Consider the following 16,161-nt stretch of genomic DNA (forward strand, 5'->3'; position numbering starts at 1 on the left):
TTAATCAATTCTAGGGAGGAAGGATTTTACTCAATATTGAGTACCAAATATTGATAAGAATTATATTCAGAAAGTATACACAACTGCACTCAAAAATTCCCAAGCAATCACATCGACACCAAACATGTGAGGATTGCCATCATATCTATCATTATATATGTAATTTAAAATGCATGACAGTACTTCAATACAACAACAAAGATGATAAAATGCCACATGAGACCTCTTGGCCACCTCTCCCTGTCAACGAGATATAACCTCAATTCTATCTCACACACTCTGATATCTGATAACACAGAGAGAGAGAGAGAGAGAGAGAGAGAGAGAGAGAGAGAGAGAGAGAGAGAGAGAGAGAGAGCAGTGGATGAGCTACCAGGGAAATAGAGCTTATTGGTGCAGAGACCAGAAAACACATGCAACTGCCCTTTGACCTCTTCCCATCTCCCACGCAGAAAATGCTCTGGTAACTTATGCCAAGCCAGTGGATGACAGAGAATTCACAAGTTAAAACCCACTGTCTTTATGCTGTCTGTCTTCTGCCTGTATGTCCTTCTTTGGTCAGATCCAGAAACAGATCATTAAGGAGCAGTTAGGGGATAGGGCATCTTGGGAAATGCCTACACCTTTCGACTGCAAGTCAAACACTCCTAGCCAGGGGCACCAAATCATTTCAGAATTGCAGCCTCTCAACTTGGCATTGAGTAATAGACATCACTGTTACTCAATTCTCTCCAAAGTTTAATTCGCAAAGTAAGGCTATATAATCGTGTCATTTGTTGTCATTTGAACTTCGTATGCATTCATATTTATTCCGGGACACAGACCATCGAAAATTATTTTAGATGAGCAAGTAATGAAATGCCAACATTTCAGAATTTTGGTAATAAGTAAGCTAGACCGTATGTGTTAGCAAATGACTGCATGTAGAATAGATCACGTCCTGCAATTCTCTTCATACACAAGTAGTCCATCTTTTAAAGTTACCCTGGCAAAGGCATTCTAACCCTGGCCAAGAGTTTTAATCTGAGGCTGTATGTTTCGCTGTAATCAATTGATTCAAATTGTTTCCTCCATTGACCATGGGCTCTCCATATTTCTCAACAAGTAATCTGAATTCTGTAAGCATTGATATTCATGAGGCCATTGATCAAGTTTAGGATTCGAGACAGAGTTTAAGTGAGTATATACAAAATAAAGCAGATAAGAAAAAATAAAATTACATTTAATTTGGTTAAAGAGTAGGCTACATAAACAGTAGCATGTAACTCTAGACAGTACGACTATAGTTGTTCAAATACCTGTACCTAAACTATAAGGCCCAACCTCTGTGTCAGCATCTGCTGTGCATATACTGTGTTGATGGCTAAGCCTACATGCGAGGAGAGTTGCACTCTAATATGACTTCTCGTCGTCTACCATTTTGCTGTTGCCTCGGTCAGCTTATACTCACAAGTCTGCCTCAAAAAGCATTGCATAACTAGAGATGAGGACAATCTCCAAGGTTCACAACACATCAGAATCTGAATCAAATAATGTTACGTTGCTAGGGACATCCAAAAAGCTCTCTCCATGTCGCAAAGTGATTGGCTATATGTTCCCTTGGTTTCACTATGGTTGATAGTTTAGTAGAGCCGTATTCCCATTTAGGATTAATTTCCTAGGAAATCTCTAGATGTGTGGTAGTCGGCGAGATAAGGTATGAGACTACTAAAAGCATGTTTAGAGTAGAGACTACTCAACATTGAAGTGACGATTACTTGAGGCGGTGCTGTGGGCATGATATTTAGAGTCTCAGAGTGGACGAGAATGATTGATGCCATTTTCCCCTGGCCCCCCAAGTTTTAGGGCCCCTGCTCCTAGCCACTCCCCTTTCATGCAACCGTATTTCTATTCATTTTGTAGTACAATGACAAATGAAGAAGTTGCACCTATTTAGAAATCTCCGTAAATTGACCCAAACATACGTTTTGGACTAAGTTGGACTAAGTAAAGAAACAATGAATTGAAGGCGAGTGCATTGTCTTACCAGGCTGTCTCACAGAGATCTTCGGAAGGGATGTTGCTTCTTCAGAAATCCACCCAAAAAATAAATAGATAAAGAGGTGTTATTAATTGAAATACAACACAGTATATCTAGATCATGCCCACTTTGATTCTGTTTCCCAGTACTTTCAAAAAGCAAGCCTCCATTTTGTAAATACACTAAAGCCATTTCACTTAGAAGCTGTTCATTACTATTCATTTAAGTTTGATCAACTGAATTTCTTAAACTCAGTATCTCTGAGCATGATACAGTTACCATAGCAGTAAGTACATCTTTCTGAGTCAGAAAGTCAACAGGAGCATGCGTCTGGGTGGATGGGCTTATATTGAACATTTAATTCCAAAAGCTACCCTTGATAATCAGAGGCTGTATTTCCGATGAGTTGGTAGGTTCTGGATCACGAACTGCTGCTACTGGTTCTTTGGTCGCTTTTGCTGTTAATAATAAAACAAGACAGTATGTTAATTTTAAGGCACATATAGCTAATTGGTTCAGTGGTTATGTCATTAGCAACCTAAGGGACTACAGAAAAAAACAGTACATAATGTTTTTCTATGTACATTTTCTGTTCTTTTATTTTCTTGACACAGGGTTATACAGTTTGTGTGCGAGTTAAGTTGGTGGAATCAAATCCAGAAACTGAAAAATTCTATCCGTTTTATATTAAATATCCTTTGTACATTATATTTACTCTGTTATTTCCTACCACCTTGTTACCAGAGTGGAAACTGTGTACATCCTTGAACAAATCTACAAATTAAACAGGACAGATTCATTTATCTTAAACTATTGCCTTTACACTCCTTACATCTAATGTCTACATTGATTAAAATCCTAAGTGTGTCATACATTCACATAGAATAGGATGTAGGCAAGATTTGGTCACATTTGAATGGCTTTCTTTTTTCGTCGACAACTTCAATATGTTAACGACTTCAGAAAATGTCAAAGTCTGGCATGATGAAATGTGTTTTTTTGGGCGCCTGAAAACTATTTAAATGCTAAATCAGGCCAGAACGTGATTTCACGGTTGGCATGAAAAAATCCATCAAAAGTTAATTCATGAGGTAACACTGCTTTGAATTTTTCACATGTCTGGATTTCGTAGTTCTGGCATTTCCCTTTTTAATCCAGAGCAGGTTACCGCAAATCATCTATTTATAGGAGCTCCACAACGCTTTATTAATTCAGCATTACGTGTTCGCTAGACCAAAAATAATAACTTCTTCTCGTTTTGAAGCCGGTTTAATTACTTCCTCTGTCATTAACTGCTCACATTGCGCAACAATAACCATTTTCAGCATCAGAGCTCAAAATGATGTCAACAATGTCTTCATCTAACACTCAATGAAAAAATGAAAGTGAGTGATTATTATTACTGTTGAGAATGTACTGGAATAACTGTGAGACTTTGTCGCTAGTTTTTGAACTGCCATCACCAGTTTTTGTTGGTGCGTGTTTTTGAGTTAGTGCATGCAGTCAGGCAGTGCATATTGTTTAAAGCTAGCCCATCAACGGGCAATATTGTATTCTATGAACTATGTCTGTATAATAGATTGTATACTATGCACATGTTTACAAAATGTAGACACATTTAGAAGCTTTAACAGGAAGCAATTTTTCGGCGAGTTCAGAAACATCATTAAGCTGCAGGTGGGGAGCTGTTTGGGAATCTTGCTCAAGGAGGCCTACAAGTTAGGCCGTGGGCATTTGGGGATCAAACACAGTAGCTTTCGGTTGGAAGTTGGAACACACAATGATACACTAGTTTCACCCACAGAGCCCCTTGACCCCTTACTGATAATGGGCCCAGGCTGCTCTGTGGCCAGACAAAAGTGTAAAAGTCTTACCAGGGTTTTGACATTTGGCCTGGCACTCCGCAATGCTCCTGAAGTTGTTAGCATTCCCGAAGCAGCCGCCGTAATAGAATTGCTGGCACTCGCGACTCACTCTGTTAAAGAAGTAGCGCGTCACCAGTCCCCGGCAGGGGCCCGGTGCCTCTTCAAGATTACACGGACTCTTGTCGGCTAAAAAGAGAAATTGGGGAAACAAGCAAAGAATGAGAGGCTTTTAGAAACCGCTGGTGGACTCTCTGATACCACATGATGCAGTATTCACTCAGATGTCACAAAGAAGCCACGCAGCAGATAAATGCAGACGATTAAATCATTAACTTCTTTCCACTCCCCCCCACATCAACAAAAACGTTTGATGAGAGAGGAAAACATACAGATTTCAGATTCATAAAGAATTCTTCTTGTGTTAAAATTGCCATAAATTGCAAGATTTTCTAAATAAAGAATAATAAAATGTATTTAGTTGTAAAATGTTTGATGCTATTAATTTGCATGATGTATTCTAGAAATGTGTGGCTACATCAGAGATTGTAAGAATGGGGACAACCATCCGATGTTAAGGAAGTGGTACATCGTTCTGAAACATGCCGTCATTTATCTAACTGACCCTAATATTTCCCTTCCTAACCGTTACCAATTATGAAACCATAATTTGTTTGAAAAGCATCAGATGTAAATTGCACAAACTGCAAACAAACTGCACATATATCTATACAATAGTAAGAGAGGTTTGAACCAAGCACCTTTTGGATGTTATATGTTTCAGTGGTCACCAATAAGTCCCAGTGACATTTTATGACTTGTATTGATCATTGCAATGTCTCCGTTCTCCAAATATGTCCATTTTGGTTCCAGACAATTAAAACAGAAAAATGCATACAAAAGAAAACAACAACAAACCAAAATTACTCATCTGATAAATTGCATTCCCAATGTGGATACAAAACCATAGATCATTCTAGATTGATTCCATGGAATGTAGCATCCCCTGTTATCGAAAATAAAATGATTTCACAGTTGAGATTGTTCCAGCTGAAGCTTTGGCATCACGCTGATAACTGAGTGAACTACAGAGATGAACTCAAAACAAACCATGCTCAAAGCCCAACATTGCTGATCCCAACCCAACTGTAAATAACATCAACATTTGTTTATCATTTGTATTTTCTGTACAATATTTCTGCTACTATTATTTCAAATACTGTTATTGTGTCTTAGTATACATATGTCATTTATGTAAATTCTTTTAATTTTTTATGTTCAATTTGTGTCTTTTATATTGTACCACTCCACTCCAGAGCCAGCATAGCGAAACTAGCCTTATAATATAATGATAATAAAGTTCTAATAATTACATTTCTTTATTAACAATCCCGACTTTTCTGCATCCCAACATAGATTTGATCCTCATTTTTGTTGATTCCTACAGGCCCTACCTATCCAAGGGGACACACACACACACACACACACACACACACACACACACACACACACACACACACACACACACACACACACACACACACACACACACACACACACACACACACACACACATACACACACACCTGCTGTACTGAGGCTGAGTGTGAACTTGGGAGAGAGATGGTCCCAGAGGGACTCATTTACCATCAGCTCCTCTAACAGTGAATAATGTGAGGACTGGAGGTGCTACAGAGTCGATTATCATCTGTTCATCAAAGCCCTTTTTAGTGAGGGGTTACGCTTGATTTAAGACCTTTCTTACTTCACATAATGGAATAGAAAATATTTTGCAACTAAATATGTTTGTGTTATTCTTTATGTAGAAAATCTTGAATAAGGCACTCTAAATACTTTTAGGACATACTCGGAAGACTAGGGGTTTTGATGGGTTTGTGCTGCAACGGCCCAAACCCATCAAAACACCTACTCTACCGAGCGTTTTTTTTAATGATTGATTCGGCTAACATGGGATGAATGGTTGACACCACTTAATCCCACTCAGATTTGACCCCTGTACTGTGTCTTGTTGACTGCCGGACTCTGCCAGTGCATCACCTCAAATCCCCTTAGGGTAGTTTGGCTCTCAACATTTGAAAATCCTCCAATTTTGTGAAAAGTGAAACATTGGTAAAAAGAAAAAAAGATTTGTCCTTGTATAGAGGTCATATCATTTTGGACTTTGAGATCCTGCAAACATATTTAAACCTCTGTTCACTTTATCACTTTATGGTTTTTGCCGACTTAATGCGTTTTTTTTACGTTTTTTATCAAATAAGAATTGATGTCACAGTATCAGTTTAAAAGCCGTTTTCATAAGTTTGTGTCAAGAACGTATAAATATAGAAGACATACGTGGGCAAGGCTCCAACATGTTCAACACAACTTTAACCACAGGGGGCACTATAACTTGCGGTAAATGTTAAACAATCAGCCTCATTATTCAATCCAAAGTGGTCCAGGGACTTTAAACTTAGCGTGCTTGCTTGCTTATTAGGCTTGGTTTGTGCATTGTGCAGGCATGCCATGCCAACATGTCTAGCTTAATTAACTATATTCAACTGATCAAATATGCTCCTTACCATGTTTCAAATAACTCATTAATACAATAAAAAATGAAAAAGTAATTTTGACTTGGAACATTTCACATATGACAGGCGACTACTTCATAAGGTCAACATTCTTAAAAAAGTCATGTTTTATTTAGCCATTTCTAATCACAAGAGATTTGATTTATCACTCAAACTAAGTAACATATAGCCTTTTACATTGTCAGACTGACCGCTTGCCCTATGTGTTATTGTCAAGAAGTCCACAAAGTTGAATAGCTATGTAGCCCTTGGACCTATGCGTTGATATTTAATTAATAGTTTAGCACATTGTTAGCATAAGGTTCTCCCAAGTACTAGCCTAACAGCAGTTCTTACTATGGTTAGGGTTAGGGTAGGGTTAGATTTACATTTACATTTTCTACACTGTACAATGTTGTAAATGATGATGTACAAGGATCTACATAAAAAGTGTTTTATGTTTTAAATAAACCTATATCTTGCAAAACTTTTTTCTTATATATCATGTAAAGTTGGGATGAAAAGGTGACCAAATGTGTGGTTCATGTTAATACGAACTCATAAATTAGAGACTTAATTTATACAGTTAATACGGTTGCTGTTTTTCCTCTCTGGAAAACATGCTTCGCAAGCTGTATCTCCCAGAACTTTAAGATCATGGTTGATATTAGTCACTGTGTTAGTTTACTTTGAGAATATGTTTTATTTATCAGCTGCTTTTCTGTTTGTACCCTGTTTAATGTTTTATGGACATCCTTCTAAATGGCCTGCAATATGGATACAGTTCGAGGTCATGGCTATTGATGGTGGATCACAGATCAACTACAGGTGGGTTAGGTAAGAATTAAGAACTATTATTTGAGTGTATTTGTTGAAAATGGCACAGCTCTTAGTCATCAGATGTTAGTGAGATGAGTGAAATGCAATATCTGAAATTATCTGATTTGAGTTGAGTGTGCATGCCGTCGTATGAGCCTTTTTAGATTTTAAATCAATAATCAGGGCATCTCTTTTGTGATTGGTTTGGGGATTCAATCACATGTCAGTTAAATTAAACACAACTCAATGTATTTTTGGGCTGTTTAAATACAAAGTCTTTCTTTCTTCTGCCTAACTCTCAAACTACCTTTGGCCCCTTTAATATTAATTCATATGGCTGTCAATATCTGGATATCAATAAAAGGTTGATATCGGTCATTGTATCAGCGGATGTCACCAATCTCATATGTGAAAGTGCAAAAGCAAGATCTTCTTTTATCTGTAATAATGGAGAAGAAAACCACAAATAGTGCTTTATGTCCGAGAAGTGCCACAGGATCATCCACATTCAGAACCATGTGTATTCCCTCACTATGAAGTCAGGCGGCCGTTGCTTTCAAAAGAATAAGAAAAAATAAGAGCTTTTTTTATCACGTCCTGGCTTTGCTCTGAAGGATTATCCAGTCCTTAAATCAGGATATCTAAGCCTCTTCTTATCTCTCTAAACAAGCTGACATCTCCTCCCCTTGGAGAAATAGCTTGGGTCCTATTTCCCGGAACTATACTTCTCCTGCAGTAGCTCCCTGTACTCTGTTTTGTTCCACTTGAGGAATGCACTTCGGCAATGTCTTCTCTATCTCACGTTCATCTTGGCTTGGTTGTTCGTTTGTCTTCAACCGAACTGTGAATGCCGAAATAATACATTCAGTTCTACCACCCAGCTAGTGTTAAAAAAATGATGGACTCTAAGGAAATAAGGCCCCATTGACCTCAACTGAAGTTTGAAATGCGCATTCCAGGCTGCTATCTTGGTACATCCTGACCAAAAGTTCTAGAATACTTAAACAACCAGTTGTTATTATTCCTAATATAATAATGCTGAATAAGTACCAAGATGACTGCTTGGAATGTGAATGACCTAGTGTGAAACCTCCAAACGAACTCAACCAACGGATAACATGAAGGATCACAGGCAGCTTGCATCAGGGCGTAAACTTTCAGCGCCGCAAACGGGTTCGGACAAAAGTTAAACTTCAGTTGACCTAATGTTAATTGGGCAATTATGCACATCTTTTGAATCCCGTTTTTACTGGTACTTGTACAACCTGTACTCGTTTCTACTGATTTTCATTGGTATTCCTTTGATAGGATCTACTTTTTTAAAACAAGATATTAAAAGGCAAAATAATCTTTAATTATAATTAATATAATTATTAATTTTAGAGGGAGACGATTCATTCTTCCAACTTAAATAAGTGGTGGGTGTTCATTCTAAAACACTAATGGATGAAACTTTATCAGTGGCAGAGTGATCCTGCACTCTGCCACACAATAATAACAGCTGTTTGTAATCAAAAGATAATTTTAACGTTACTATGGACACGGTGCAGACCCTTGGCTCAAAACTTTTGGCTGATTCTTCTCAGCCAAAATATAGATAAATGTGTTTGGTGATAAATGTGTTTGGTGATCATCTATCTGGTCTGCACTGGATGACACACCATCGATCAGTTCTCATCTACTTGTTTTATCAAACACACTGAAATGGACAGAGACACACACACTCACAGACACAAACACTCACTTGATGAGTCATACACAAACACACACACACACACACACACACACACACACACACACACACACACACACACACATACACACACATCATGAGCTCAAATAGTTCAATTGAAGCTTTGAAGTATATAGAAATGATGTTCCACTACAAATGTGAGACAATGTATTCAGTTCCACCACCCAGCTCGCTAGTATAAAACCAAGATGGAGGCCAATGGAACAAGAAAAAATAAAGCTCAAATAGCTCAAATGAGGCAGAGAAGTACTTAGAAATGATGGGGTTACATTTTAATGGGGTTCCATAAGATAGCAGCTGGCTAAGGAGGACGAGTGGGTTGTCTGGTAACTGGATGGTTGCTGGTTTGCTCTCCGGCTCACCCTAGACAAGTTTTGATGTGTCCATGAGCAAGAAACCTAACCATCCCTGCTTCATACACCGTTGATATATGAATGTGTGAATGAATAGAAAGATGAGCCAATGATTGTAAAGTGTTTTGGGTGGCCACTAGTCGGAAAGGCTCTAAATAAATGCTGTTAATGTACCATTTACTAATAATAATACATTTTAGTTATAACATGCCTGTAAAGGCCTGTATACTGTTATAATTATGAATCCTCACAATTCAAGAAAGACTTGATGAGATCCTGTCATATTTAATAATTATTGTATATAATTGTTTTAGTATATACTACATGTGAACAATCCAAAAATAAACAAGATCACTTTTTTTGCCTGGATTTATTGTTTTTTCATTAGCGGTTTATTGGTTTTTATTTGCGTGACGAGACGACTGTCACGCAATATCCCGAGTTTGTGATCTCAATCATGGGATATTGCCCAATATCCTGAGATAGCAAACCAATCAAATTGCGCTATCTTAGGAGGTTCTCGTGTACCATACTAATTACTTTTTTTTGTATCCCTGTATCCCAAAAATAGAAAACTATGATAAAATGTATCTATAAGTAATGTATCAGAGGGTTGTAATCGCTCTTTTTTAAACGAATGCTTTCCTGATTCAGATGCCCTTGAAGGCAGAATGATCTTGGCAGCAGTTTTCTAGTGAGTGTGTTTAACCTTTCATCAGAAACACCAGCCGTCTGACCAGGCTTCAGATAATCAAACTGAGAAATGAGCTCAATTAAAAGCCTATCATGCGAATATGTTATTACATTAAATTGAAAGGGGGTGACTTTGGCTCAAAAAGTTTGGGGCTAAAGCATATGGGGTGCTTTCTTCTTTTTCTTTCCTCTGTAATTACGTGCTGAATAATTCACAAATGCCCAAATTCTTCAGGACGTTATCAAAGGTGCAGTACTGGGGATTGGTGTTTTGCGTAGGATTTAATCAACTAGCGTGGTTTATAACCAGTGCCTCTAAATAATGTGTCCTACCGCCTGTCCTGGGGTCGTGTTGGCTTCCCTCCAACGTAGAATTCAATATCTCAGCAAAATTTACTTTGGCGCTTAAGACTCGGGCTGTGGCTGATTTTGAAGGAAAGCGTCCTTTCTGTTTGCGTCGTCTTCAGTGTTTGTTTTCACCCTTGAGGGTTAGGGTTTTCTTTGAGTAGTTACGGGAAAAGAAGTTGGCAAAGTCAACTGCAACATCTATGAAGCCACAAAAATAATGAGGTCACTTTGACATTAGCCCCGATTTCCATTCTGTCTTGTGACACTTTTGTTGTACAAGACGAGCGTGGAGGAAGAGCCCATCAATTTGGGCCATCTCAAAAAGGGTGGCACTTTAGCTGAGATTGGGTGGATTGGTATTGACGAGAATCAAAGGGCGGAATGGGAACCTTGATGGACCAATGGAAGGCTGCCACCACGAACCTGAATGCAGGTGAGGGAGCTGAACTGGTGGAGTTTAAAGTCAGAAGTGGTCAGAGTGCTGCAAAGTCAGATACAAACTTCTAAAACAGATAGTTAAAATAAAATAGTGTTCTGTTGAATCACCCCATACATGAAATGTCACTTTTTCAAATTGATACTTACAGCCATCCAAATCGTAACTCAAATATTTGTCAATACTACCAGTCTATAAGAAGTTATGTGTTCATATCTGGAACCCTTCATGCTTTATACCTGCATTAACATCCAGGGATGGCTTTGATTTCAAAACCTCATCAACCAATCATATCTAATCTAATATGTGTTTTTGTTTGTATTTGATAGATTTTCTTCTTCTTCTTCTTCTATCTGACATCATTTATTTAATTCCACAAGCCAATTTTTTTATATCATTGAAAATGAGGGATCTGTTTTTTGCCTCATTAGATTTCACTCACTCCAATTCTCTGCTGTCTGCAGATCTTTTAGAATTTCTGCTATGGCAGTTGGCTATTAATAGAGATGGCTTTCATTACTGTCACCATAATCATCATGGCCGCCCCAATGCAAAGCTTGGGTTGAGCCACAGGGGGTCACAGCGGGGTAAAGCGTTGTGAGCGGTTGGACGTTTGATCCCGGGCATGTGTTGTGCCAGTGTGATGAGATGGTGATTAGCCAAATAAACGGCTCAGGCAGCATCTTCAAACATCTTTTCAACCTCACAGCAAGAAGTGATTTTTCTATTACTTTTTCTGCCTTTTCTCAGAAATGCAAAGAGCACAAAGAGAGATACCAAAAAATCCTTGAATATATAAATGTATTTCATATTTGCCGTATTCAAAAGATTTTATTCATACAGTCAGATCTGGTTTCTGTGATGGTTGTCTTCTGTAAAAAAGTGCTCTACTTCTGAGCAATCTCAGATTGCCAGCCAAACAGCAAAGCAAAATTTTGGTCTGTTTCTGTGTGATCCTGTTCGCCCTCCGTCAACACAAAGCAGGGGTGGCCAGGAACTTTATAAAAACACAGACTGAAGAGACCAATGACTCATTGTCAGGGTTTTAGTGGAAACTCGTTGGTGAAGGAGATTTCAGTACAATTTCTAGGAGATGAAAATAGTTTCTCCATAGGGGTTATTTTTCTCAGAATCAAAAACTCAAAAACAAATGGTGTTTCTGACTGACAACTGTAACTTCTGATGATGTAATATTTCTGTTGTTTTGCGTCGATGCACTGTGGTGCTAAGGACATCTTTCTCACTGAGGATATCAGCTTTCTAATTGTTTAAGAAAGCTACGTTAAACAACAAAACATACCAGGTAATCAACACCAAGAGCCTGTGACTGGAATATAGTCCTTTTTGGGCGTCATTGCCCATCATTGACTTTATTGATTGTTCTTTAAATGTGTTTAAACTGGGATTCTTGGCTAGGGTCAGCACTCTGTTTGGCTATGGGCTTGAAGGGTGCTGTATAAATTAACTTATGAGTTAAGATCATGGCCTGTTTGAGCTGTGTTCAAGATCACATTGACATAAAGAGTGAACGTTGCCAGCCTATACTGACGTTTTTTTGGTCGTGGACTGTCGTTTTATTCCATCTGCTATGCAAACAAATGCTATGGGACTTGCTACACCTATATGACATATGAACTAGGATCTATAATGACATTTCTCTCATCACTACAGTCCAAGCATTGGGCATAATATGATGTTCTTATTACATGTTATTATGTCACGGCTCATGCACAGCCACAATCTTTTACAATTTAAAGGACAGGAGGGGAATGAAAGTAGTTAAAATAAGTCACACACTAAGGTGTGTGTACACGCAACATGTAAAGCCCTGTCTAACACAGGATATTGGCTCCGACATGACTTGTAACCTTGACATCAACTCAAGAAAGAGTCACCCGGCAACAAATAAATGATCAGACGCCACATTGGTGTCTGATCCACGTTTGTGCCACGCACAGCGCTGTCGACAACAGCAGATTTATTAGATGTCAGCTTAGGTTGGGGCTGCGGGCGGGGTACTTTTCAGTATTTTTATGATTCGATTTGTGCATCTTGAGTCACGGCGGTGCTTACACCACCACACATTTATTCATCTCGTAAGGTAAAAGCCGTTGGGTTGGAGTGCCAACGCACTCATCCTGCTTTTACCCTGGACTTAGACCTTGTGTGTGACAGGACAGGCTTTGCAAAGAGAGATGCTGATTATGGCTAGAAGGGGGTTACGTTGCCCTGATACGATACGCAACAAGAGAACAAGAGATGCTAATAATGCAGCGTATATTTACCCTGTGCATAGTTGGTGTTGTTATTGTTTTTCGTAAAGCACAGGTATTCATTCCACATTCATCAGACACTTTATGGTATCGGCGGGGGGGGGGAGGGGGGGGGGGGGGGGGGGGGGGTAGAAAAAGACAAACAACTTCTCTCCATTGTTCAATAAATAGTTTCTTCTAAAATTCTCTTGGGCCTCCCCGGCGCAATGCTTTCCTTTCCTCTCCTTCCTTCTTTTCTCTGTTTGCACAACGATTTTGTTGTGCAAACAAACTAACTGCTGAACTGGGCGTGGCGCGGTTATATAACGGGGGCTGTGATCGCCTAGTTATCAGCACATCAGTCGGACCTGGCTCTGAATTTTTATCCATTATTCAGCGAAGGTAGAGGAGTATATTCCCTCTGTTGTCATGCCTTCATTGACAACTGGGTTCATTTACTGCAGCCGGTATAGGTCAGGGCTCTTCACAACACATAGTTAAGTATTGACGGATGGACTTATTGACATGGAGATAAAGAGATGTTTATACCTCTGACGTTTTGAGAGTAATGGCATTAAAAATTAATCAATGATTGTTTTGTTTACTCACTGGAAAACAAAACTAGGTCATTGATTTGTTTTTCTGCCAGGCAGAGAGAACAATGAAATACTCACATGGGATGTATTCTGCATACTCAATGTGTGCGTCTTTGTGTGTGTATGTATGTGAGTGTGTGTGTGTGTGTGTGTGTGTGTGTGTGTGTGTGTGTGTGTGTGTGTGTGTGTGTGTTTGTGCGTGTGTGTGTGTGTGTGTGTGGGGGGGTGTGTGTGTGTTTGTGTGTGTGTGTGTGTGTGTGTGTGTGTGTGTGTGTGTGTTTGTGCGTGTGTGTGTGTGTGCGTATGTGTGGGGTGTGTCTGGTGTGTGTGTGTGGGGGGGGGGGGGGGGGATGTATGTGTGTGTGTGTGTGTCCACTGTGCTATAGAGCCAAAGTGCAGATACGTTTAATGTCTTCTCATGAATATTCATAGGATGGATAGATAATGTGTGAAGCAGCATCACACGGTGAACAACACGGAGCGGGGTACTTTGCAGCCGTCGTTAAGTTTAAGTGACTCAGGGAAAATGTGGTGCTATGCATGGTCAGCCACTGTGAACAGAATGCCAATTGTTTGCAAAATATGGAATTGTTAAATATAGCCCATGATGAGCGAGGAGGAGAGGATGCGCTTGCGGTTCTAACGGTTCTGATAATGGCTTTGATCATGGCCAGCGGTCGAGCTGAGCAGGTTGGATTTAGGACAGCACAACCGTCACTCAAAGGTCAATTTGACTCTCTACAGAGACACATTATTCAAGCGTGTCTCTTTATAGAGAATCATTATTCAAGCGTGTCAACGCTGTTCTTATCTGTAGTAGGAAGGACAGATGGACAGACAGACAGGCAGACAGACAAAGAGGCAGACAGATATGCAGGAGGACAAAAAGATAGACAGACAGACAGACAGGCAGGTAGGCATACGGACAGAATGAGAGACAGGACATGACAGGAAGGACCAAACGACCAACAGGCAGACAAGACATGAACTGATCTGACCTCACCTGACAGACAAACAAACTAAATGACAGAATAACATAACGGACAGAAGGAACCTACCAGACACCAGGCAGGTCTGCTCGCAGGCTTCCATGGTCTGGAAGTTGTTGTCGTTCCCGCCGCAGCCGCCGTACTCAAAGAGCCGGCAGCGGCCCATGTCGATGTCGAAGAAGAAGTGGTCCTTCATGGCCTTGCAGGGCCCCGCATCCTCCTTCATCACACACAGCTCGTTGAAGATGAAGGGTGCAGCCTGGGCCTTTGGTGCTGGGGGAGAGAGAGAGAGAGAAGGGTGTCAAATGAGCGAGGAAATCAACTCAAACTTTATTTAAACAACGCTTTCTGTGCAAAACTGCGATTCAATGTGCAAAGGACAAGATTTGACAAGACTTTGTCAATCCCCGGGAATGCTTGCACGTCTTCGGTCAACATCGTGTATTACCATTCAAATAAAGATTATTAAACCAGAACATTACAATTAGGTAAATTTTGCTTCTGCCCCAAAGAAAGTTGGTTTAGTATTCTAAAATACATTATTCCCCACGAAATTCTGATATTCAGTAATATTCAGTAATGTTTGTTGAGTAATGTAAAACAAACTAACCGGTCACATCAGCTATTGTCTCCTGAATCACGGAGCATAACACTTTAAGCAGACAATACATAACACTTTAAGCTAAAAATAAAAAGTTAAAACGGCATTTTACTGAGAAGTGTCTGAAATAAATAGCTCGAACAAGAGATCTGATTCACATGTTTGGCCAGAGAGTTTGCATTCATTTGTCAGGTGTAGACGCAACACCTGTAAGATCTGATCACAGATCCAATCACAAAAGGCCCATCGGTAAGGCAAGTGAAACCGATGCAAGGGATACTGCCTCGGTGTGGGTGTGAGTCTTCAGCCATCACAAAAGAATGACTTTGGGTCTAGTTTTGAAGGGATAGCGCCAGAACACAACTGCAGCCCTGAGATAAGAGGCTGAAGTATCCTGAGTGTTATTGTTTGAACATCCCTGAAATTGTGTAAGTGGTTGACAGTTAATTCAACACTCTTTCCATCCACACCCAACACTGTTTCCATCCGACCTTGCACATACACATGTATTTGTGTATTTATGTCTAGCAATGTGCATCACACTATCCCTCCTACACATGCCCACAGCACAAATGCACTCATAAACATGCACATATAAACATATAATCCCACACGCACACACACCCACACACATATACACTGTGTTCCATGTTTACTTTTTCCACCCTCATATACACTATATATACAATTTAATTCACAAACAAACCAAAAAACAACAGACGCACACACACGTACACACACCTACCTCCTAACAGTGTACCCTGCATATAGTACATTAGATAAGGCACCAGCAGCGCTCCAAACAACACACAACCGTTCCCCCCACCGTCTCCATTACTATTCCTCACACGCGTCTCGGGGCCAAGCCG

General features: G+C 39.7%; 1 protein-coding gene across 2 annotated transcripts in view; it reads right to left on the bottom strand.

Annotated features, from left to right (window-relative positions):
* tfpia (tissue factor pathway inhibitor a) overlaps nt 1-16,161 on the bottom strand; it is a 38,253-nt gene that overhangs the window by 2,940 nt on the left and 19,152 nt on the right. For both annotated transcript variants that reach the window (XM_079731232.1, XM_079731231.1), the window contains exons 2-5: nt 14,761-14,964; nt 3,895-4,071; nt 2,395-2,478; nt 2,027-2,065 (exon numbers count right to left, since the gene is read on the bottom strand). In XM_079731232.1, coding sequence (XP_079587358.1) covers nt 2,027-2,065; nt 2,395-2,478; nt 3,895-4,071; nt 14,761-14,964 — 504 coding nt within the window. The remainder of the gene's footprint in view (nt 1-2,026; nt 2,066-2,394; nt 2,479-3,894; nt 4,072-14,760; nt 14,965-16,161) is intronic.

Source organism: Pollachius pollachius, assembly GCF_949987615.1.
Source record: "Pollachius pollachius genome assembly, chromosome: 3".
Taxonomy (NCBI): Eukaryota; Metazoa; Chordata; class Actinopteri; order Gadiformes; family Gadidae; genus Pollachius; species Pollachius pollachius.